The sequence below is a fragment of the Rutilus rutilus genome, assembly GCF_951802725.1.
Source record: "Rutilus rutilus genome assembly, chromosome: 9".
Classification (NCBI taxonomy): Eukaryota; Metazoa; Chordata; class Actinopteri; order Cypriniformes; family Leuciscidae; genus Rutilus; species Rutilus rutilus.
In genome coordinates this window covers 31,722,614-31,745,475 of record NC_140223.1, presented here as the reverse complement: position 1 = coordinate 31,745,475, position 22,862 = coordinate 31,722,614, and the positions used below count along the sequence as shown (strand labels likewise).

Genomic DNA, 22,862 nt, shown 5'->3' with positions numbered 1-22,862 from the left:
TATCGGATGTTTTATGTGACGTGTAGCAGATGAAGTCATATATTCTTGTGACAGCTGTGAAGTCAGTGTACAAAACACAGCACATGGATTTATACACATCCACAGAGAAACTGGACATTCACTCTTCAGGTGATAAACTTTTGTTTTTGATTGAATTTCTTTCTTTTTTTTACCACAAACAATAATCAACCACGTAATTGTGTTTATCTGTCCAAGGGTTTTGGGGCAAGTGTAATTGTTTAGAGATACTGAATTAAAATAGACTGTATATCATTTAATAATGAAGTGCTCTGGTTATTTGAATGTAAACAAAGAATTTTTAGAATTCTAAACTGGATCGTTCAAACTGGATGCATTAAAAAATATTCAAATCTTACTTAAACCTGAGTGAATGAACTCAGTATAATTCACTGGTTCATTTACGCTTCTCTTTTCCAGTAAATCACAGTTGCAGGATAATTGCTGAAGACAAACAGACAAGGAGATGAACAACTACACAGTGAACTTCACCACACCTGAAGCATCTACAAACTCCACAACTGATTCTTTCTGGTTACTTGAAATTCCGAAAATTTGTATGTTCAGCATGAATCTCCTGTTTGGTTTTCCTACTCACTCCTATATTATATGGCTCATCATCACAGGAACGGGAAGTGGAGTCGCATCAGAGTTCTTCAACCTCAATCTCTCTGTTTGTGAGCTTGTTATCTGTCTGAATTGTTTGTTTCATATAATGTCAGTTTGCTTTCAGAGAATCTCAAAATTACCACTCTTTTTACTAGGCCTATTTCTTACTGGCCGTCCTCTGTTTCAGTGTCTGATCTGTGTTGAGCGTTACCTGGCAGTGGTTCATCCTGTAACCTTTCTGAAGTACAAACCTCTCAGATATAGAGTGATCTGCTGCACTGCAGCCTGGATAACTATTCTTGGCTCCTGCTTCTGTTGCTTATTTATTAACTTGATAGAAAATAGACAAATATATACATATTTTTTATCGCTGCAGTTTGTCCTCTTCCTCTGCATCCAGTTGTTTTGTCTTGTGGCTGTTCTCAGAGCTCTGAAGCAGTCAGGACCAGGAGAGAGAAGAAGAGAGAGAGAGGAGGAAAACCACATGAAGAGAAGAGCATTTCAAATCATTCTAATAACTACTGTGAGCATGGCTACCATATATGTACCATTTGCTACAACAGGATTCATTACCATTCTAAGAAACCACTATATTCATGAATTTTGGATCATAGGTTTGATCTGTTATATACTGGCTGGTTTTGTTCAGCCTGCTCTTTATCTGCACCGCACTGGGAAACTCTCCTGCTCTTGTGCACCATGAAATGGTGATATATGATTTAGTTGTTATTTAATCATTTTAAATAATTGATAAATTAATTGGCTGTTAAATTAAATCATTTTATGCTAAATATAGTTTTTTTTTTTTTTTTTATTATACTGGAAAATTATAAATTCAGTTTTTGGAGCTGATATATTGCTTTTCTTTTTCCTGTGTAGCCTTAAAGGGCCACAATTGCACACTGATTTATAGTTATAGCTTCATGTGGTGGTTTTGGTTATGTTATATGTTACATAAACATTTAAAGTCATAGGTATTTGCATGTAAAATATAGTTAGAGCACACATTCTCGTACGTTTGCATTGAATTATAACATGCTATTGACAACATGCATCTAAAATGCATTTTACATATAAACGCTAAGTATGGTTATCTGCAAATAATATGCTGATTTTATTACATGTAAACAGTTATATTAATGAAATACGCCATAACATTTGTTTAACAATTTTAAGTTTTTGCCATTAGTCTGTTGTTTGTTTATTCAAATAAAAAAGGTTATCAATGACCAAGTGTCTCCTTTTATATTGGCTATAACAGTGATCTCAATACAATTTATATTTTATATATATATATATATATATATATATAGTAATAAGGTATCCACTGGAGGCAAGTGTAAATGAGAACCCAAGTGCAGTTTATTATAAACAAAGCCAAACATGAAACAAAAACATGGCGTGGCATGAAAACTCAAACATGAACATGAAACGGACTCACAACAGTGGTTTACAGGAAACAATACTTGACAAAGACACATGGCAAACATGAGTGCTTAAATACACAGACTAATGACAAGACAAGGGACACCTGTGAACAATGGGATCACATGACAAACAGGGAATCATATGACAGACATGGAAACATGACATGAACAAACCCAAAACGTGACAGATCCCCCCCTCTAAGGGTGGCTCCCGACACCCAAACAAAAGAAAAAATGTTCAAGGAGGGTAGTGGAGCGGTGGCGGTCTTGGGGGAGGGATGGTGGGCCAGGCCCGTGCAGGGGGACAGGACATGGGTCATGGCATGGAGTGGACGGGCCTTAGTCGTGGCATGGCGTGGAGTGGCTCAGGCTTGGCAGGCATGACGTGAAGTGGCTCAGGCTTAGACAGTTATGTGGGGTTGCGGGGTTCCTTATCCGAACGATGAGCCACTTAACAATAGTGCATATACTGGGCTAAGGAAAAATACATTTTCCCCCTGGTAATCTGGACCGCACCGGTTCATTCAAGCCAAAACGAAAAATGTCCTTTAGAGCCACATCATTAAATTTTACCTGGGAGCATAGTCCACAAAATTCCTCCACATAGGTTTCCAGGGGAAGATTTCCCTGCCGTAGATTTAGGAGGGCAACTGCTGGGTTCATGGTCGGTCAAGTATTCTGTAATAAGGTATCCACTGGAGGCAAGTGTAAATGAGAACCCAAGTGCAGTTTATTATAAACAAAACCAAACATGAAACAAAAACATGGCGTGGCATGAAAACTCAAAAACATGAACATGAAAAGGACTCACAACAGTGGTTTACAGGAAACAATACTTGACAAAGACACATGGCAAACATGAGGGCTTAAATACACAGACTAATGACAAGACAATGATCAGACAATTAACCAATGACAAGACACATGGCAGGATCACATGACAAACAGGGAATCACATGACAGACATGGAAACATGACATGAACAAACCAAAAACGTGACATATATATATATATATATATATATCTTTTTATATATATATATGTATATATATATTTTTATATATTTTTTTATAAATATATTATTATTATATGATAATATATTAATATATATTATTTTTATTTTTATATATATATATATATATATATATATATATGCATATATTCTATAGCTACACCTGTACACTGTACACTGCCTATTACCCAACACTTTTCTTAAGCCCGATAATCGATTCATAAAAAAGTAAAATGTGCAACAGACAGAAGATATGCATATTCCTGGTTAAGAACGTCTTGCTCCATATCCATCACTCAAAAAAAAAAAAAAAAAAAAAAAGATTCAGGCCCTTCATAGATATGACACATTTAAATTTTGTTCACTTTACTTATATCTAATTAAGAGTAATGCATATTTATATTTAATGAGTCTAACATAAAATATTTAAATAGTGTCATCTATGAAATGTATTTAAGTTTGATCAACTCAGTTTAGTTACATTTAGGAAAGAGGAGCTCCTTCTGCCCATAGGCTATCCATAGGCCCATATACCTATCAGACTCAACAGCTTTTGATGATACATTAAATGTTACTCACAGAAAGAATCATAAATAAATGCAAAAAAAAAAAAAAAAAAAAACTTGTACCTGCAGCGGGAAGCTGAACGTCAAGAGAGAGAAGCTCAACGTGAGGCAGAGTGGAACGAAAGGGAAGCTGAGCGTCAATTAGAAATGGTAAGAATAAAAAGTGAACGTGATGTGGCTTTAGAACGGCTGAGACTGGTCGCCGAAGGTAGGCTTTCATTTGATGGGGTGAGGGTCCTGCTTCTAGGGGGTTTGTGCGTCCCCCTGATATATCCAACATGGTTAGGTTGCTCCCGAAGTTCAATGAGAGAGACCCAGATAATTTATTTTCTTTATTTGAGAGTGTGGCTGATGACCGTGGCTGGTCTGACTCTGAGTTACTCCAAAGTGTTCTTGTAGGTAGAGCGCAAGAAGCGTTTATTGAGTTGCCTGTACCAGACAGAAAAAAGTGAAAGTAAAAGAGGCGGTGCTTAAAATTTACGAATTATTTCCTGAAGCTTATCGTTTGCGGTTTCGCAGCTGGAGAAAGGGAGAAAAACAGACGTATACAGAGGTAGCGAGAGAACTGAACAGCCACTTTAATCGTTGGTGCTCTGTAGTGGGGGTCGCTACTTTTGAAGAGTTGTCTAATTTGATTGTTTTAGAACAGTTTAGAAACATCTTTCTTGAGCGTATTGCTACACACATATAGCATGGATGCCGCAGTCATGGCTGATGATTTCGCTTTGACACATATGTATAGTTTAAAAGAAAACAATACAGGTAAGGTTTATCGGGAACAACGTTTTGGACGTTTCAATAGAGTTTTGGGGTCTTCTTCTTTAGGTTCATTTGGGTCATCTACTCAGAGTAGAATAGATTCACACGCTAATCAGTCACACAATGGGCGCTGTGAGTTTTCGCAGAGATTCTGGGTTTTCTGCTTTTACATCTGCCAGTCAGGGTAAGAAGCATGCTGATGTGTGGCGATACTGCTTGGACAAGGGGCACTGGAAGAAAGACTGTCCTGTTTTAAAGGGGAAAAGTCAGAGAAATGGTTGTTAGGGGGTCACACTTGCTGTATCTGAGTCAGGTGTACCTTCTAAAGTGTTGGTGGCTGGGACAGAGGCTAAACCTGTAGTGGTTGATACTTCATCTCAGCTATCAGGTCTGAGCTCTGCTGGGTCTAGTGAGAGCAACAGTAGGGCTGATTCAGTTGAAGCGAGTGGAAATGGCTACTTTCCTTTTGTTACAGATGGCTTACAGTGGGTACGGTAAGTATTCAGACCCCCTTACATTTTTCACTCTTTGTTATATTGCAGCCATTTGCTAAAATCATTTAAGTTCTTTTTTTTTTCCTCATTATTGTACACACAGCACCCCATATTGACAGAAAAACACAGAATTGTTGACATTTTTGCACATTTATTAAAAAAGAAAAACTGAAATATCACATGGTCCTAAGTATTCAGACCCTTTGCTCAGTATTTAGTAGAAGCACCCTTTTGATCTAATACAGCCATGAGTCTTTTTGGGAAAGATGCAACAAGTTTTTCACACCTGGATTTGGGTATCCTCTGCCATTCCTCCTTGCAGATCCTCTCCAGTTCTGTCAGGTTGGATGGTAAACGTTGGTGGACAGCCATTTTCAGGTCTTTCCAGAGATGCTCAATTGGGTTTAAGTCAGGGCTCTGGCTAGGCCATTCAAGAACAGTCACAGAGTTGTTGTGAAGCCACTCAGACCCCCTTAAATTTTTCACTCTTTGTTATATTGCAGCCATTTGCTAAAATCATTTAAGTTCATTTTTTTCCTCATTATTGTACACACAGCACCCCATATTGACAGAAAAACACAGAATTCTTGACATTTTTGCACATTTATTAAAAAAGAAAAAACGAAATATCACATGGTCCTAAGTATTCAGACCCTTTGCTGTGACACTCATATATTTAACTCAGGTGCTGTCCATTTCTTCTGATCATCCTTGAGATGGTTCTACACCTTCATTTGAGTCCAGCTGTGTTTGATTATACTGATTGGACTTGATTAGGAAAGCCACACACCTGTCTATATAAGACCTTACAGCTCACAGTGCATGTCAGAGCAAATGAGAATCATGAGGTCAAAGGAACTGCCTGAAGAGCTCAGAGACAGAATTGTGGCAAGGCACAGATCTGGCCAAGGTTACAAAAACATTTCTTCTGCACTTAAGGTTCCTAAGAGCACAGTGGCCTCCATAATCCTTAAATGGAAGACGTTTGGGACGACCAGAACCCTTCCTAGAGCTGGCCGTCCGGCCAAACTGAGCTATCAGGGGAGAAGAGCCTTGGTGAGAGAGGTAAAGAAGAACCCAAAGATCACTGTGGCTGAGCTCCAGAGATGCAGTCGGGAGATGGGAGAAAGTTGTAGTAAGTCAACCATCACTGCAGCCATCCACCAGTCGGGGCTATATGGCAGAGTGGCCCAACGGAAGCCTCTCCTCGGTGCAAGACACATGAAAGCACACCTGAAGGACTCCAAGATGGTGATAAATAAGATTCTCTGGTCTGATGAGACCAAGATAGAACTTTTTGGCCTTAATTCTAAGCGGTATGTGTGGAGAAAACCAGGCACTGCTCATCACCTGTCCAATACAGTCTCAACAGTGAAGCATGGTGGTGACAGCATCATGCTGTGGGGGTGTTTTTCAGCTGCAGGGACAAGACGACTGGTTGCAATCGAGGGAAAGATGAATGTGGCCAAGTACAGGGATATCCTGGACGAAAACCTTCTCCAGAGTGCTCTGGACCTCAGACTGGGCCGAAGGTTCACCTTCCAACAAGACAATGACCCTAAGCACACAGCTAAAATAACGACTGTTCTTGAATGGCCCAGCTAGAGCCCTGACTTAAACCCAATTGAGCATCTCTGGAGAGACCTGAAAATGGCTGTCCACTAACGTTTACCATCCAACCTGACAGAACTGGAGAGGATCTGCAAGGAGGAATGGCAGAGGATACCCAAATCCAGGTGTGAAAAACTTGTTGCATCTTTCCCAAAAAGATTCATGGCTGTATTAGATCAAAAGGGTGCTTCTACTAAATACTGAGCATAGGGTCTGAATACTTAGGACCATGTGATATTTCAGTTTTTCTTTTTTAATAAATGTGCAAAAATGTCAACAATTCTGTGTTTTTCTGTCAATATGGGGTGCTGTGTGTAATAATGAGGAAAAAAAATGAACTTAAATGATTTTAGCAAATGGCTGCAATATAACAAAGAGTGAAAAATTTAAGGGGGTCTGAATACTTTCCGTACCCACTGTACTTCTATTGGCCTCACCTAAAGAAGGATGTGGCATGCTTCATTAGGACGTCTCATGTATGCCAGTTAACGGGGAAGCCTAATCAGGTGTTAAAGCCAGCTCCACTTTACCCTATTCCAGCTATAGGAAAACCATTTGAACATTTGCTAATCGATTGTGTTACCATTGCCTCCATCTAAGTCAGGGTGTGTTTACATGCTGACGGTGATGTGTCAGTCTACCCGATACCCTGCTGCCTATGCTTTGCGTATAATCTCTATTCAATCGGTGGTGAAAGCCCTTTCCCAGTTTATTTCCATCTTTGGTATCCCTCACACTATACAGAGTGATAGAGGCTCTAACTTTACGTCACGCATGTTTAGAGAGGTGCTTGAGTAGTTGCGTGTGAAACATCAGCGTAGTAGCGCTTATCACGCCCAGAGCCAAGGTGCTCTGGAGCGTTTTCATCAGACATTGAAGTCGCTTCTCAGGGGTTATTGTGTTGAGCTTAACAGAGACTGGGAGGAAGGGCTCCCATGGCTAATGTTGGTGGCACAAGAGGTAACTCGGGAGAGCATGGGATTCTCACTTAATGATTTGGTCTTTGGCCATAGAGTTTGTGGGCCTCTAGCAGTTTTGCAGGAGGAGCTGAAGTGTCCTGAGTCTCCTGTTAACTTGTTGGACTATGTTAATGGTTTTCATCGTAGGTTGTTTCTAGTGTTGTATTACAAATTTATTAAATGTTTAATTTAGGTTTCCATTACTGATTTTAGCATTTGAGGTATAAATGATGATTATTGAGTTTCCAGCAAGAGATTCCTGCCAGACCTGTTTTTCTATTGGAAGTTAAATGAGTTAGACTCTCATCTTTTGTCTTTAATGGCTCTTGGAGCCAGAGCCCTAGCCCCAGACGTTGAATAGTTAGGCTGATTGGATTAGCAAATATGCGTTTGAATAGTTATGCTGATTGGATTAGGACTGGTAACACTCTGGAGTCTAGGGCGGGTTCCTCAACCTGTATACTTCATTTACATGCTTTGTTCAGCCTCAATGTAAATCCCTCCCCGTAAATGTATATAAAATTGCAAGGCAACGTTCCTTAGATGAGACTGTTGGATGACTACAGCAACGCACAGCGAAGTCCTCAATAAAGAATAACTTCTGCTTGAAAGATATCCCAACGTCTCCTGGTCTCTGCTTTGATGAAGGAAAAGTTTCCAACGCTAGCCTGTGAGATGGCAACTGACAACCTGACTAAAGCTCAACAGAAGATAAAGAGTTGGTATGACCGTCCGGCTGAGCCAAGGGTGTTCAGTCCTGGTGATCAGGTTCTGGCATTATTGCCGATAGCCAAGTCCCCTTTCCTTGCAAAATACACAGGTCCCTATAGGGTTGTTCGGCAGGTGTCAGACCTGAATTATTTACTTTCTACACCAAATCGTAGGCGTTCCACCCAGCCCTGTCATATAAATCTTTTGAAGCCCTATTACAGCAGGTCTTCGGTCTCTGGGGCAGCAGAGTCTGATGACCTGGTTATGCCTGTTTCTTTAGCCGCAGCTGTTGAGACTCCTAGGGCCTCTCCTTACATGGTGGCAGCAAGTAGTGGTGAGGATGTGGTAGGTCCTGATGACTGCATGCTGCAGCCTCGTTTGAGGAACTCTGAGAAACTGCCGGAGTTGTGTACTTTGTTTGGGCATTTGCCAGATGAACGGGCATCAGAAATAACGTCTTTGTTGTCTGCTTTTCCTTCCTTGTTTTCAGATACACCATCATGTACTCATTTAATTGAGCATGATATTGATGTCGGTGATGCTGAACCGATAAGACAGCGGTTCTATCGGGTATCACCAGACAAACAGCGACATCTAGAGGCAGAGGTGAAGTACCTGTGGGATAATAGGTTGGCAAAGCTCTCCTATTCAAGTTGGGCTTCACCCTGTATATTGGTCAGTAAACCTGATGGGACATATAGATTCTGTACCGATTACCGTAAACTGAATAACATCACAAAATCAGATTCTTTTCCACTCCCAAGGGTTGAAGATTGTGTTGATCGGGTAGGATCCGGCAGGTTTGTGAGTTTATTTGACTTGCTCAAAGGCTATTACCAAGTCCCTTTGTCATCTCGGGCTCAGGAGGTTTCAGCCTTCATAACACCATCTGGTTTGTATTCCTACTCTGTTTACGCAACGCACCAGCCACATTTCAACGACTTATGAACCGTGTCATTTCCGGTTTGCAGGGGTGCGCTGTGTACCTCGATGATGTGGTTGTGTATAGCGATGAGTGGTCTGAACATCTGGACCGTATTCGCGCTCTCAACTAGGCTTGTGGACGCTCGCCTCACTGTAAATCTAGCTAAGTGCGAGTTTGCCCAGGCCACAGTTGTATACTTGAGGAAGATCGTAGGGCAGGGCCAAGTGAAGCCGGTCCATGCTAAGGTGATGGGTATTGATAATTTCCCTGTTCCGACCACCAAACCCGAGTTGTGGCGCTTCTTGTGGATGGTAGGGTATTATCGTAGCTTTTGTTCCAACTTTTCCACTGTAGTATCCCCTTTGACTGACCTGTTAAAGGCTAAATTTAAGTTTGAATGGCCTGTGGCCTCCCAGGCTGTTTTTGATAATGTTAAGTTGTTGTTGACCTCTGCCCCAGTTTTGATGGCACCCTGTTTAGATCAGTCTTTCCAGATGCAGGTTGACGCCAGCCATGTGGGCGCTGGTGCTGTGCTCCTGCAGGGTGATGAGCAGGAGGTGGACAAGCCAATACATTTCTTCTCTAGAAAATGTAATTGTCATCAGTTGAATTATTCAACTATTGAGAAGGAAACATTGGCGTAAGTATGGGGTCTGCAACAGTTTGATGTGTATCTAGCTGGGGGCGCTGTTCCTATTATTATGACCGCCGCTAGCGTAGCTAGCGAAAGCGGTCATATAGGGATTGTCAAAGTTTTTTTTTTTTTTTTTTTTTTTTTTTGTCATCTACTGAATTTTTCGTCAACGATACCAGGGACACCGAAACACCGGGGAACATGAAATTTGGTGGGCATGTAGCCCCACTAGACTTTTATGGAAAAATTTCGTTTGGTCCCCGGGGGCCACTCCCCCCCCCCCGCGCTGGGCCCCCCCAAACCCAAAAAATGCAGTTTTTCCTAAATAACTACCTGAACCGTGGCACCGAGGATGAAGAAATTTTTATGGTATGTTGGTCTTAAGGGCCCACATCAACCTAGCCCATAATCGATTGTCAAAGGTTTTTTTTTTTTTTTTTTTTTCATCTACTGAATTTTTTCGTCAACGATACCAGGGACACCGAAACACCGGGGAACATGAAATTTGGTGGGCATGTAGCCCCACTAGACTTAGGCCCACATCAACCTAGCCCATAATCACTCATTTGTGATTTGCGCCCCTCCCATAAAAAATGAAAATGCAATATTATTCTGCTTTAATCGCCCCTATCTTCAGTTTAGATGTTCAGAACTGCACCATATTTCATGTGTATGATTAACTTGACATCCTCTGGGGGTATGCTAAGTTTCGTAGAATTTCATCCATGGGGGGGTATAAAATAAATTCATTTATGTGCACATTTAGTGACTGTACACTCATCGGCCTGTAGATGGTGGTGTTGAGCGAAGGGTTGCTGGTTTAGGATGATACTGTCACTAAGGTTGCCAACTGTCCCGAATTAGGCGGGACGTCCCGTATTTTGGGCCTAATTTATTTGTCCCGTGCGTGACCTCCCGTGTCCCGTTTTTTGACAAGCTGATAAAACACTGACTGATACAACAGCAACAGCAGCAGTGCTGACCACGACACTTGAGAATGATCACCGACACCTGTCATCATCCAATCACAGCTTTTTTTAATCACTGTTTTGAGACAAATCATTGTTTGATTTGCGAACATCCTCTGCCGTCTGGTCGCTTCCGCTTCAAGCCGGACTCGTCTCGCGCTAACGGTAATTTCCTTTCACTGTCCACGTTTTGATTTCGGCTAATCAATTTTGGCGAATGCAAACAACGTAATTATTGTTCATGAGTCTAACATCCAGCCACGCAAGAAAACATGTAATCTACCTGAGGGAATAATATGCTCAAAAAACATTTCTGATTATTATTAATGTTTTAAAGCTTTTAGAAAGTACATTGAAAGCTTTTGTAACATTATCTTAACTGTCACTTTTGATTAATGTAATGCATCCTTGCTGAATAAAAGTAGGCAATTACTTTCTTTATTTTTTTTTCCCAAAAAATAATCTTACTAACCCCAAACTTTTGAACTGTAAGCCTAGTGTATAATGTTAAAAAAGCTTTCTATTTTAGATAAATGCTGTTATTTTGAACTATGGTTTGTTTGTAATGTGACTTTTTTCATGTATGACATTAAAATTATTTTTAGAATTAAATACATAAATAGGTTAAGCAATACAAATGTGTTTATGTCTGATAACCTTTTAAACACAAACTTAACTGCAGACACTGAAATGACGTACACTGTGAGATACAGTACAAATATTTTGAGTGTCCCTCATTTTCCTATAAATAACCACGATTGTCCCGCATTTTCCTTTTCTGAAGTTGGCAACCCAAACTGTCACACACACACATGCAGGAATACAAACAAACGCAAGCATGCACACACACTGACATCCACACGCACAGACACACACCCATACACACACATACAAATCCACATGCACAGACACACACACACAAACACACACATGTACGCACGCATACATACACGCACAGACACACACACACACAGACACACACATACACACAGACAGACATGCACATACTACTACTTTTTTTAGGTATATACATAAACACGCAATACAGCCAAATTGCTCCACGTCATTTATTTTTGTGGAAAGCCAGTGCAGGCCTGAGCGGCGGTCATATTTTGTACCGCTATGCGGTACATCTAGTTGTTTACTCAGATCACAATCCGCTTACATTCCTCCACTCTTTAAAGAGTCCTATTCAGCGCCTTATGCGCTGGGCTTTATTTTTACAGCCATACAATTTACAGATACGGCACATTTGGGGCGTGGACAATGTCATGGCTGACACTTTGTCCCATGCCCCGGGTGGGCTGGAGTGACTGTGTTTGTCTTGTCCTGTCTTTCTCTCTTACTGTTTCTCCACTCTCTTCTTCTGCCTGGTCTCCTAAAATGTAGCTTTCCAGGTACCGGGATTTGCTGGAGCCTTGGGTGTGGGGGAGGGTGGTTGGAGATGCTGGAGGGAAGAGGGGGTGGGGCTTGGGGACAAAAGAGTTCTTCTATCCAGTTCATGTATATGGGCTGTAAACACCCCTGGACCAAAGTTAAGTGCTCACTTTTAGTTCATGGAAATTATTATTTTATTTTTTTTAATTCAAAATTGTTTGTCATTTTGTTGGGTGTGGGGTTTTGAAGGCTTTAATAGAGGCCTTTTAGAGGATACACCTGCCGGACTCCTCCTCCTCTTTGCTTTTTTCCTATTTATTGCCTCTCCCCTACAGGTGGGCGAAGCACAGGTGTGGCATGGTGCGTGTGATTGCTTCCTGGATCTTGGGCTTTAAAATCTCTCCAGACCTGGTTGTGGGAGGCCGCCGCTTCTACTCTCCCACACTTTTTTGGCGTTTTTGTTTCTTTATGCACGACAGCTCATTTCTCTTGTTGCATACATTTTTATTTCCCAACCTTACATCTATATGGACTTTATTTAACCTACGTTGTTAATTCTTTATCTTTAATAAATATATTTATTTATATGGCAATTCCGCGTGGTCTTCCCTCTCTGGTTACATAGCCTAGAATAGGCAGGATGTAACATACCATTGTAGCAATTCGCAAGTGAACTGAAGCGGTGACAGCAGATCTCAGGTGGTAGTACTCGACTCATTGAACTGAGAGCAGAATCTCTCCGATATGAACAGAGTGCGCTGTAGTGTACAGAGGATTTGAATGACACTTCTCAGAAGACTGCATAACTTCCTGGAAGCTTATGTCATTAGTCTTTTGGTTTTGTTAGGTTTTGTTCAAGTCCTTGTTTATTTTGTTCATGTTTATTTGAATAAAACTGCACATGGGTTCTCACTGCAACCTGCCTCAGTGGACTTATGTTACAAGAGCTGACTTCTTTTTCAGAATAGTAGGCCACAACACAATTTCACTTATGAGCACAACACCCATCATATGAGTCTCCTTAGACTTTGGTATCGTGCTAATTGCTGCATCTACTGCATCTTTTTACTAGATTTAACATTGTATCATAAACGTAACACATAAGTTACATTGTGAATCCTCTGTAAATGAGTTTCACAATGAAGAGTCTGTAAATGTACCTTTAATGTGGCTTCTGTGTCTTGGAGGTGTAAAGTGGTTTAGGTTAGTGTTCAATGTTACAAACTGATTTACTGATGTACTTTTTGTAGATTGGTATTCCAATAAAACACATTATGACCCAGTGTCGCCTTTCCCTATTGATGGTTGCCACAGAGATTATAGCAATAATCTTGACTTCCTGTCAACACAAATGTCTAAAGTATTTATTCCCTCTCTAACTTTCAAATTCTCAGTCTAAGAATTTGCATTTAAGGTGTTGAATAAGTGGCACCTGTGTTGTTTAGTGTCAGATAAATGAATATGATTTGGGAGGACTGAACAAAAATTGTTCCAGTGATAATTTCCTTTTTACAGATTTGAGTGATTGTTGATTTGAACACTTATACTAGCAAAATGTATACATTGAATGTGCGATAAGTCACTGCTTAAAAAGGTCTGCCAAAAGCTTGAAAATAAAATGCATTGTAAAACAATAATCCAGTTGCTGTCGGACATTAGGGAGTTGATAAATATTGTGTAAAATGTCAAGTCAGTGACATTTAGTGGAATTAAAACACAAATCTGCAAAATAAAATTTGACAAAAAGTGTCTGCATTTGCTGTTGAAATTAAAATCAAAAAGACGATCAGATGGTCTTTTTGATTATAAATGTTGTCTTTTGCATACCTGGTGTTTTATGTGACGTGCAGCAGATGAACTCATACACACATATATGGCATCTGAAGTCAGTGTACAAAACACAGCACAGAGATTTATACACATCCAGAGAGACTGACATTCACTCTTCAGGTGATAAACTCACATTTTTGAGTCAATTACATGTTTTTACAATTAATAAGCAGAAACATTTCTACTGTGTTGATTTGGTTTTGTTTTAGGGCAAGTTTAATGAGTATTTCCCTGAAATAACAATTTATTTAAAATTCATTCAAGTGAAACAAGAAAAGTAAATGGTAAGAATAGAAAGAGGTTGTTTTTGTAGGCTATAAATAGCTACTGCCTTTGTATAACCATTTTTTGGCAGATTTAACAATGATTTGCTCTGGTTCTTTGAGTTTAAATTGGAAAATTTGTCGACTTACAGATTGGATGTGAACTTAATTTGCACGTCTCTCTTCCCATAAATCATAGTTACATTATTATGTTTTGTCGGCTGCTGAACTGAGGAAGACAAACACAGAGGAGATGAATAACTTTAGAGTGAACTTCACCACAACTGAAACATCTACAAACTCCACAACTCAGTCTTTTGAGTTAATGGACAGTCTGGACATCTGTGGATACACCATTTCTTTGTTGTTTGGTCTTCCAACACACTCCTATATTATATGGCTCATCATCACAGCAACAGAACGTGGAGTCGCATCAGAGTTCTTCAACCTCAATCTCTCTGTTTATGAGCTTGGTAACTGTCTGGCTTTTTTGATCGGAGTACTGTCATTTTGTTTTTTTAGTCTCTCAACATTAAAATCCTTTTTACTAGGATTTGTCATCACTGGCCGTCCTCTGTTTCAGTGTCTGATCTGTGTTGAGTGTTACCTGGCAGTGGTTCATCCTGTAACCTTTCTGAAGTACAAACCTCTCAGATATAGAGTGATCTGCTGCACTGCAGCCTGGATAACTATTCTTGGCTCCTGGTTTCTGTGCCTGTTATTTTCTGACAACTTAAAATTTACACACTGTAAAAAATCCAACTTACGGTTTGAATGACAAATGCAGTTTTTAAAGTTTATTCAACTATTTAACATGAAAAAAGTTGAGATAACTCAAACACATAAGTTGAGAAAACTCAAAAATGTCCTGCAGCTGGTTGCCTTAAACTTTTAAGTTTTCTCAACCTTTTTTTTTTTTACAGTGCATTGTTCTTGTCGGGGCAGTTCCTCCTCTTCTTCTCCATTCAGTTGTTTTTTGTTGTGACTGTTCTCAGAGCTCTGAAGCAGTCAGGACCAGGAGAGAAAAGGAGAGAGAAGGAAAACTGCATGAAGAGAAAAGCATTTAATCTCATTCTAATAACTACTGTGAGCATGACTATTATGCATGTCCCATGTAGTCATAGGAGTTGTTACCATTCTGAAGAAACAGATTATTAAGGCACTTTGGTCCATTGGTTTGATTTGTTATGTGCTGGCTGGTTTTGTTCAGCCTGTTCTTTATCTGCACCGGGCTGTAAAACTCCCTCTTTCTTCGAAATAATAGAGTGTTTGATTCTACCAGAATGGGCAAGTTAAAGCAGCTTAATGATGCCTCCAAATATTTATTTAGCTGGGTCCAAGAATTAACACAGATTTTTGTGTTTTAAATGTAACATACTAAGTGTGTAACACATTGTGATGGTGTGAAGGCAAGAGAGGACCCAAAAGCGAATTAACAAAAATAGAGTCTTTAATGACAACCCAGGTAGGCAACAATGAAGAACACAAATCTTCTTCTTGAGAGATAATGGCAAAACAAGCAACCCGCAGAGAGGGCGATAAAAATAACACAAAAACTACTTTGGATAACTTCAAAAAGGGTCTTAAGGCAGCAGTCAGGGAAGGCGGTGTTAGCGGCGACAGGCTGCAGGTCTCTCAGAGTTGACAAGGGTCGAGAAAAGACTGCGGTTACCAGATCTCTCACAGCGTCAGACGAACTGGACAGAATACAAATATCAAGATGATTAGCAGAGAACAGATAGCGTTTACCAGGCGGATGCCGACAGGACAGGACTAGGACAGAGACAAACAGGACTGTAGTTTGCTTCTAGTGTGAGAAACTCAAGTGAGAATCTGACAAAGAAAGAAGCAGGAACAGAGAGAGAAATAGAGACCTAATCAGAGGGGAGAGGGAACAGGTGGGATGAGAGTAGTCAGAGGAGATGAGGAACAGCTGGAGGAAGAGAAAAAGGAAAGAGAAAGTAACCAATAAAGACCAGCAGAGGGAGACAGAGTAGAGAGAAAGAACAGGAACAAGACATAACATGACAAGACATGACATGTGATTCCTCTGTAAACACTTTAGTCTCACATTAAGTTGTTTTTAAATGTACAGTACATTTTTGTGGAACATATGCTGTAGATCCAATATTTTCAACATGCTGATTCTTAAAGTTTGCTTTTTTTATTTTATTAATGGATTCATTTAAATTGTTTAAATAGGGCCTAAACATATAAGAACACAACACCTCAAATACATACTAAAAATGTAAACATAAGCAATGACTGTATCTCTGTTAATGTGCATATTAATCGCTCATACATTTTTTCTGTGGGACTTTTTGTGTCTGTATGTCAGCAGCGTTTGAAATCGCTGCCCGTAATTATTCTTGAGAAAACTATAAGTTTTGTCCATTTGAAAAAGCTGTCAGTCAAATGCGCATTAAACACAGTAAGCATCTCAAATACTCATATATTATTTTCTTCTTGAACTATTTTTATTTCTGATGAACTTGAGCATTTTTAACATGTGGAATTTGTGGATGTAAGATTACGAGAGCACACAGATTCAACTAAAATAATGATGTGCGAGGATAGATCATCTGTAGCATTCCATAAAAAATAGGAATTGTTCATTTTAATTTCATGGTGACTTCAATGTTGTTTTTGGTTGCCACTGTCATTGTGGTTTGTGCATTAAAAGATGTAATATGCTCGTCCATATCAAACTATTTAACATGTTCAAGGGCATGATTAATAAAATATGTCTTTACTGTTTTTAATAAACCCTTTGAATATATATATATTTTTTTTTTTTCCAGTAAGTATGGTTTACCAGGTGACATCTATATTGTGTGTGGGACGGGCAGGTTTTGTCGATGACCCAGTGTCACCTTTCCCTTATGGAGGCTTTCCATTGAGAATGTTGCATTAAACTTGACATCCTATCATAACACAGTTGATTAAAGAGTTTGTTTCTCTCCTTTTCAAATGCTTGGTATAAAAAATTGCATATTTGGTGTTGATTGAGTAGCAGGTGTGCTGGCCAGTGTCAGAAATATGGATAATTTCTTTAAAGATTTATGGACTATTTGATTTTCTAATGTATATATAAAAAACACATAAATTTTGCTGGCGTGAGTCTCAGTTTTTCTGTGAAGGTCAGCTTGTAAAATGTGGCTTGGTGCACAATTTTAAAGTCAAATCAACTCGGTAAAATCTGGAGAAATGAAAACAAAAAAGATGGTCCTGTTAAATAATATACACACAAGACAGCAAATTAAATTCGAGACAAAAGTTGTCAACCAAACACAATTTAGTGTTCTTCCTTCTAAAAATTGTTTTATTAAAATATCACTGAGTTTCTAGTGGGATCCTTTCCTGGGAACTCTGAAGGCCTTGGATTCAGTGGAATGGGGACAGGAATTTACATTGGCATAGGTACAAGGTTACCAGTATTGGTTGGACTACCTAAAAGTCTCTCTGTTGAGTAAAAAATGTTCATAAAAGTTATTGCCGGATAATAAGTATTCTGATGAGGCCACCATACTTACTTTTACTTCATCAGTTCATTGCCATTGCATTGTTTCCTGCCAATGGCTCCAACACCTACTTATTCAATTAGGGACACAGGGAACAAGTTATGTCCAGGAGTAAAAAAAAACACAAAAACAAAAAACATGAACTTTCTTTTATTCCTCATGCTCTTCAATTGTTTTATAAAATAATTGATTGTGTGATGTCTGATGCATTTTAGGTTGTTTCTAAATGTAACTGTTAGTGCTGTAATGTCCCAAAGATTAATGAAATAAATCTTCTTTTAGTCCAAGTGCATTTAAATTGTATGTTTTATTTATTTTATTATTTATTATTTATTATTTTCGAGTATGTGTTATATTTGACGCATTTCAGGGTGTGCTGCCAAAAGGAAAAGTAAATGTTCTCCTTTTTTGTGCTGCAAGATCCTGCCTTGTTAAGCTTAAAATAAAACTGAGAACTAGAAAAATATATATATATATCTTCTCTTGATTTATGTTTGTTAAGCTTTCGAATTATTTTCTGTTTAAATGTTTACTCAGACAGTTTTTTTTTTTTTTTCTCTCTCAATCATTTTATAATTTCAATATTTGCATATCTGGTGTTTTATGTGACGTATAAGCAGATGTCCTGCTCATATATTCTTCTGACAGCTGTGAAGTCAGTGTACAAAACACAGCACAGAGATTTAAACACATCCAGAGAAACTGGACATTCACTCTTCAGGTGATTTTTAATCAGTTTCTTGGTTTAAGCCACAACAATATGGAACATTTTAGCTGTTTTTCAATATTGTCAAAGGGCATGTTTTGTTTAGCAGTTTTAGCTCTGTTTAAATTGGAAACTTTCTTGAAATACATATTGGTTCATTTATACTTCTCTTTTTTCCTCTTTTTCATATGGTCTGTGGTTACTGAACTGAGAAGACAAACACAGAGGAAATGAATAACTCTACAATGAACTTCACCACAACTGAAGCATCAAACTGCACAATGCATTGCATTGGGCTAATGGACTGTCTGGAAATCTGTGTGTACAGCATCAATGTCTTATTTTGTCTTCCTACATACTCTTATATTATATGGCTCATCATCACAGGAAGAGGAAGTGGAGTTGCATCGGAGTTCTTCATCCTCAATCTCTCTGTTTGTGAGCTTGGTATCTGTCTGAATAGTGTGGTCTTTGTATTGTCATTGTGGTTTACAACTCTTTCAAGTTGTGAACTATTTTTAGTAGGCCTATCCCATACTGGCCATCCTCTGTTTCAGTGTCTGATCTGTGTTGAGCGTTACCTGGCAGTGGTTCATCCTGTAACCTTTCTGAAGTACAAACCTCTCAGATATAGAGTGATCTGCTGCACTGCAGCCTGGGTAATTAATTTTGGCTCTTGTTTGAGTTGCATGTTCAATTTAGCCTCACAAACAGATATATACACACATGGCTCTCGTCGCTGCAAATAGTACTGCTCTTCTCCATCCAGTTGTTTTGTGTTGTGGCTGTTCTCAGAGCGCTGAAGCAGTCAGGACCAGGAGAGAGAAGAAGAGAGAGAGAGAGGAGGAAAACCACATGAAGAGAAGAGCGTTTCAAATCATTCTAATAACTACTGTGAGCATGGCTATCATATATGTCCCATTTGCTACAACAGGATTCATTACCACTCTAACAAACCACTATATTCATGAACTTTGGATCACAGGTTTGATCTGTTATATACTGGCTGGTTTTGTTCAGCCTGTTCTTTATCTGCACCGCACTGGGAAACTCTCCTGCTCTTGTGCACCATGAAATGGTGATTTATGATTCAATTGTTATTTAATCATTTTAAATAATTGATAAATTAATTGACTGTTAAAGTTAATCATTTTATGCTAAATGTAGTTATTTAGTTATTTTTATTTTATCATACTGGAAAATTATAAATTCAGTTTTTGGAGCTGATATATTGCTTTTCTTTCTCCTGTGTAGCCTTAAAGGGCCACAATTGCACACTGACTTATAGTTATAGCTTCATGTGGTGGTTTTGGTTATGTTATATGTTACATCTCATTAAAAAGTTGCAGGTATTTGCATGTAAAATATAGTTAGAGCACACATTCTCGTACGTTTGCATTGAATGATAACATGCTATTGACACCATGCATCTAAAATGCATTTTACATTTAAACGCTAATTACGATTATCTGCAAATACTATGCTGATTTTATTACATGTAATCTGTTATATTAATGAAATACGCCATAACATTTGTTTAACAATTTTACGTTTTTGCCATTAGTCTGTTGTTTGTTTATTCAAATAAAATGGTTATCAGTGAAGATAAGAAAATTCTAGAACTTAAAGTAAAAGGGAAATCAATAAACAATCCAGCTGAGATGGTAGAGATTTTTAATCATCATTTTGTTGATTCCGTAGAAACTATTACTCGTTGTTTTCCGCCTGCGTATTACTAATGTCTGTCCAGTTACAACAGTGGAGCCTGTTTTTAGAATAAGGCCTGTTAGTGACTCTGATGTTATGAGAACAATTAGATCTCTTAAGTCATCTAGAGCAGTGGTTCTCAACTCCAGTCCTCGGGACCCACTGCTCTGCACATTTTGTATGTCTCCCTTATTTAACACACCTGAATCAGATCATCAGCTCATTAGGAGAGACTCCATGAACTGAACTGAGTGTGTCAGATAATAGAGACATACAAAATGTGCAGAGCAGCGGGTCCTGAGGACTGGAGTTGAGAACCACTGATCTAGAGCAAAAGATAAATATGGCATGGATGTTGTTCTCTTACGAGAGGTCTCTCGTACTGCGTAAGTATCTTACGCTAGGGGGAAATCCCTTTTCCACGAGATACTGAAGCCAAGAAAATTATCCATAATTTTGTATTAATGTAAAACGCGTTGCGGCAGCATGCAGACATAGGCAAGACGGCTCGTGTGCCTATTGGCTGCTCTGCGGCAACTGCAGCAGCCTATCGAGCGAGGCCTAGCGTGACGTCAGACCCAATGGGGTGCTTCGCGCCCACTGCGTCACGTCCCGCCGAAACGGGCGTGGCCTAGGCCTATAAATTCAGCTCGCAGGCAGCTATTTCTGATTTTTCATCTCTTCAGCGAAGCACACGCATCGCTGGATCCCGAGAGAAGCCGTGCCGTCTGAAGAAGCCTCTGCAGCGGGACGAGTCGCCTCTGAAGTCGCTGGCCGTGCCGCCTTCAACCGCCTTCCCGCCGCGCTATCCGGCGCTCATATCCTTTTCTCTCTGCTGTGTGTGTGTTCGCCGCCGCGACACACACTGTCTAAAAGAGCTTGCGTCTTTTTAAAGATGCCATCCTGCGGCTCGTGCAGAGCCACACTCAGTGACGGGGACCGCCATATTATCTGCGCTTCCTGCCTGGGTGAGGATCATGCAGCTCTCGCGCTCGCTGACGGCGGCTGCCCTCATTGCGAGCTGTTGCCCATGGCGACTCTGAGGACTCGCCTGGCACTCTTCGCCGAGACTGCACCCCCGCCCGCTGTAGTGCCGCGCCGTAAAAAGCGCCGCGCCGTAAAAAGCGCCGCGCCGTAAAAAGCGGTGGAAGGCTCAAGGTGGCTCAAAATCCACAAGGCTACCATTCGCTGCCGCCGGTCGAAGAAGCGATACCCAACCACTTATGCCCGCCCTCTGCTGGACGGCGCGCTAAGCTGGCGCTACCTTCTAAAGCTTGCCGCACTACGTCAAGCCTGCTCGGTCGCGCTTTCTCCGCCGCTGTGCAGGCTGCGTCAGCGCTGCACACTATGGCCACGTTGCAAATTTTCCAGGCCGATCTCCTCCGAAAGCTGGACGAGAAAGGACCAGATGCAATTTGCGTGCCAGACTTAAGAAGTGCTACGGACCTCGCTCTCCGCGCTACTAAGTCTGCTGCACAGGCCATAGGACGGAACATGGCCTCTCTCACCGTAGCTGAGAGACACCTGTGGCTGACGCTTTCCGAGATGTCTGAGTCTGAACGCCCCGCGTTCCTCGACGCTCCGCTGTCTCCCGCTGGCCTTTTCGGAACTTCCGTCAAAGAGAGAGAGGTTAGCGGAGAGGTTCGCAGAGGTGCAGAAAGCGTCACAGGCTATGAAGCACTTCCTACCGAAGCGCTCCAGTTCTGCAGCAGGCCGTGCAAGACCGTCTGCCCAGAGCTCTCAGCCTCAGCCTCCGCCCACCGCCGCCAATTCGCAGCGGCGACAGGCCCGAAGCGCGAGACCGCGCTCTCGCTCATCTGGCCGCCGCCCCGCCCCGCGTGGGCCGCGGCCCAGGCTTGCGGTGAAGCCCGAGGTCCCGAAGTCGTCCTAGCACGCCTAGGAAAACGACGGTGTTCAAGTCCCGCTGCGGCCGGGCTTCCACCAAAACTCATCGCTCGTCCAGTTCCAAGAAATGTGACTGTTCCAGTGTATTTAGCAGCCAACAAGCCGGTCCCACTGCCCGCTTGCCTGCACACAAAAGCCGTTTTCACGGATACTCAGATAAATCCCACAAAGAGCGTATTTTCTGGTGTCCCGGCCACGGCCGATGGTGTTATGAGTGTAGACAAAATGCCCACTGCCCAGTGCTCATTCCTACACACAAGCACAGCCCGTCACACAGGGCTCGCGCACATAAAATCGACCCAGCTCGATTGCGCATTAAACGTAGCAGATGTGCCCACTGCCCAGTGCCCACAATCACTACGTTCTGCATGTCTCCAGGTTTCTGTAAAAACGAAACCAGTGTGCATTCGCTCTGCCCAGGCGGACCATTTTACTCGATCACCTCGAGATTCTGGGTCTCAGAGTCAATTGGGCAAAGAGTTCTTTGTTCCCCAGACAGATAATATCTTTTCTGGGCACAGAACTGGACTCGCTGTCTATGATAGCGCGACTGACGCCACAGCGCGCACTAGACATTCAGCGTGCAGCGAGCTCTTTCCGCTGCGGCGCGTCTGTCCCGCTCAGGAAATGGAGGATGCTGGGTCTCATGGCCTCAGCATCGTCAGTGCTTCAGTTGGGCTTGCTACGCATGCGCCCGCTACAGTTCTGGCTGAAAACGCGAGTTCCCCGCCGAGCGTGGGCTTCCGGTCTGCTTCGTCTCAAGGTCAATCAGAAATGCGTCGCAGCTCTGAAACCTTGGAAAGCAAACGACTGGTACCAATCAGGTGTAAGCCTGGGGACTTCCTCGAGTGTGAAGGTAG

At 41.0% G+C, this 22,862-nt stretch overlaps 1 protein-coding gene across 1 annotated transcript; it reads left to right on the top strand.

Moving 5' to 3' along the window:
• Positions 1-484: 484 nt before the first annotated feature.
• LOC311296876 (chemokine XC receptor 1-like) lies at positions 485-1,330 on the top strand (the record flags this gene model as incomplete). The annotated part of the gene is made up of 1 exon (XM_084418860.1): positions 485-1,330. The coding sequence occupies one exon, from the start codon at positions 485-487 to the stop codon at positions 1,328-1,330; it is 846 nt and encodes a 281-aa protein (XP_084274986.1).
• Between the last annotated feature and the right edge of the window lie 21,532 nt (positions 1,331-22,862).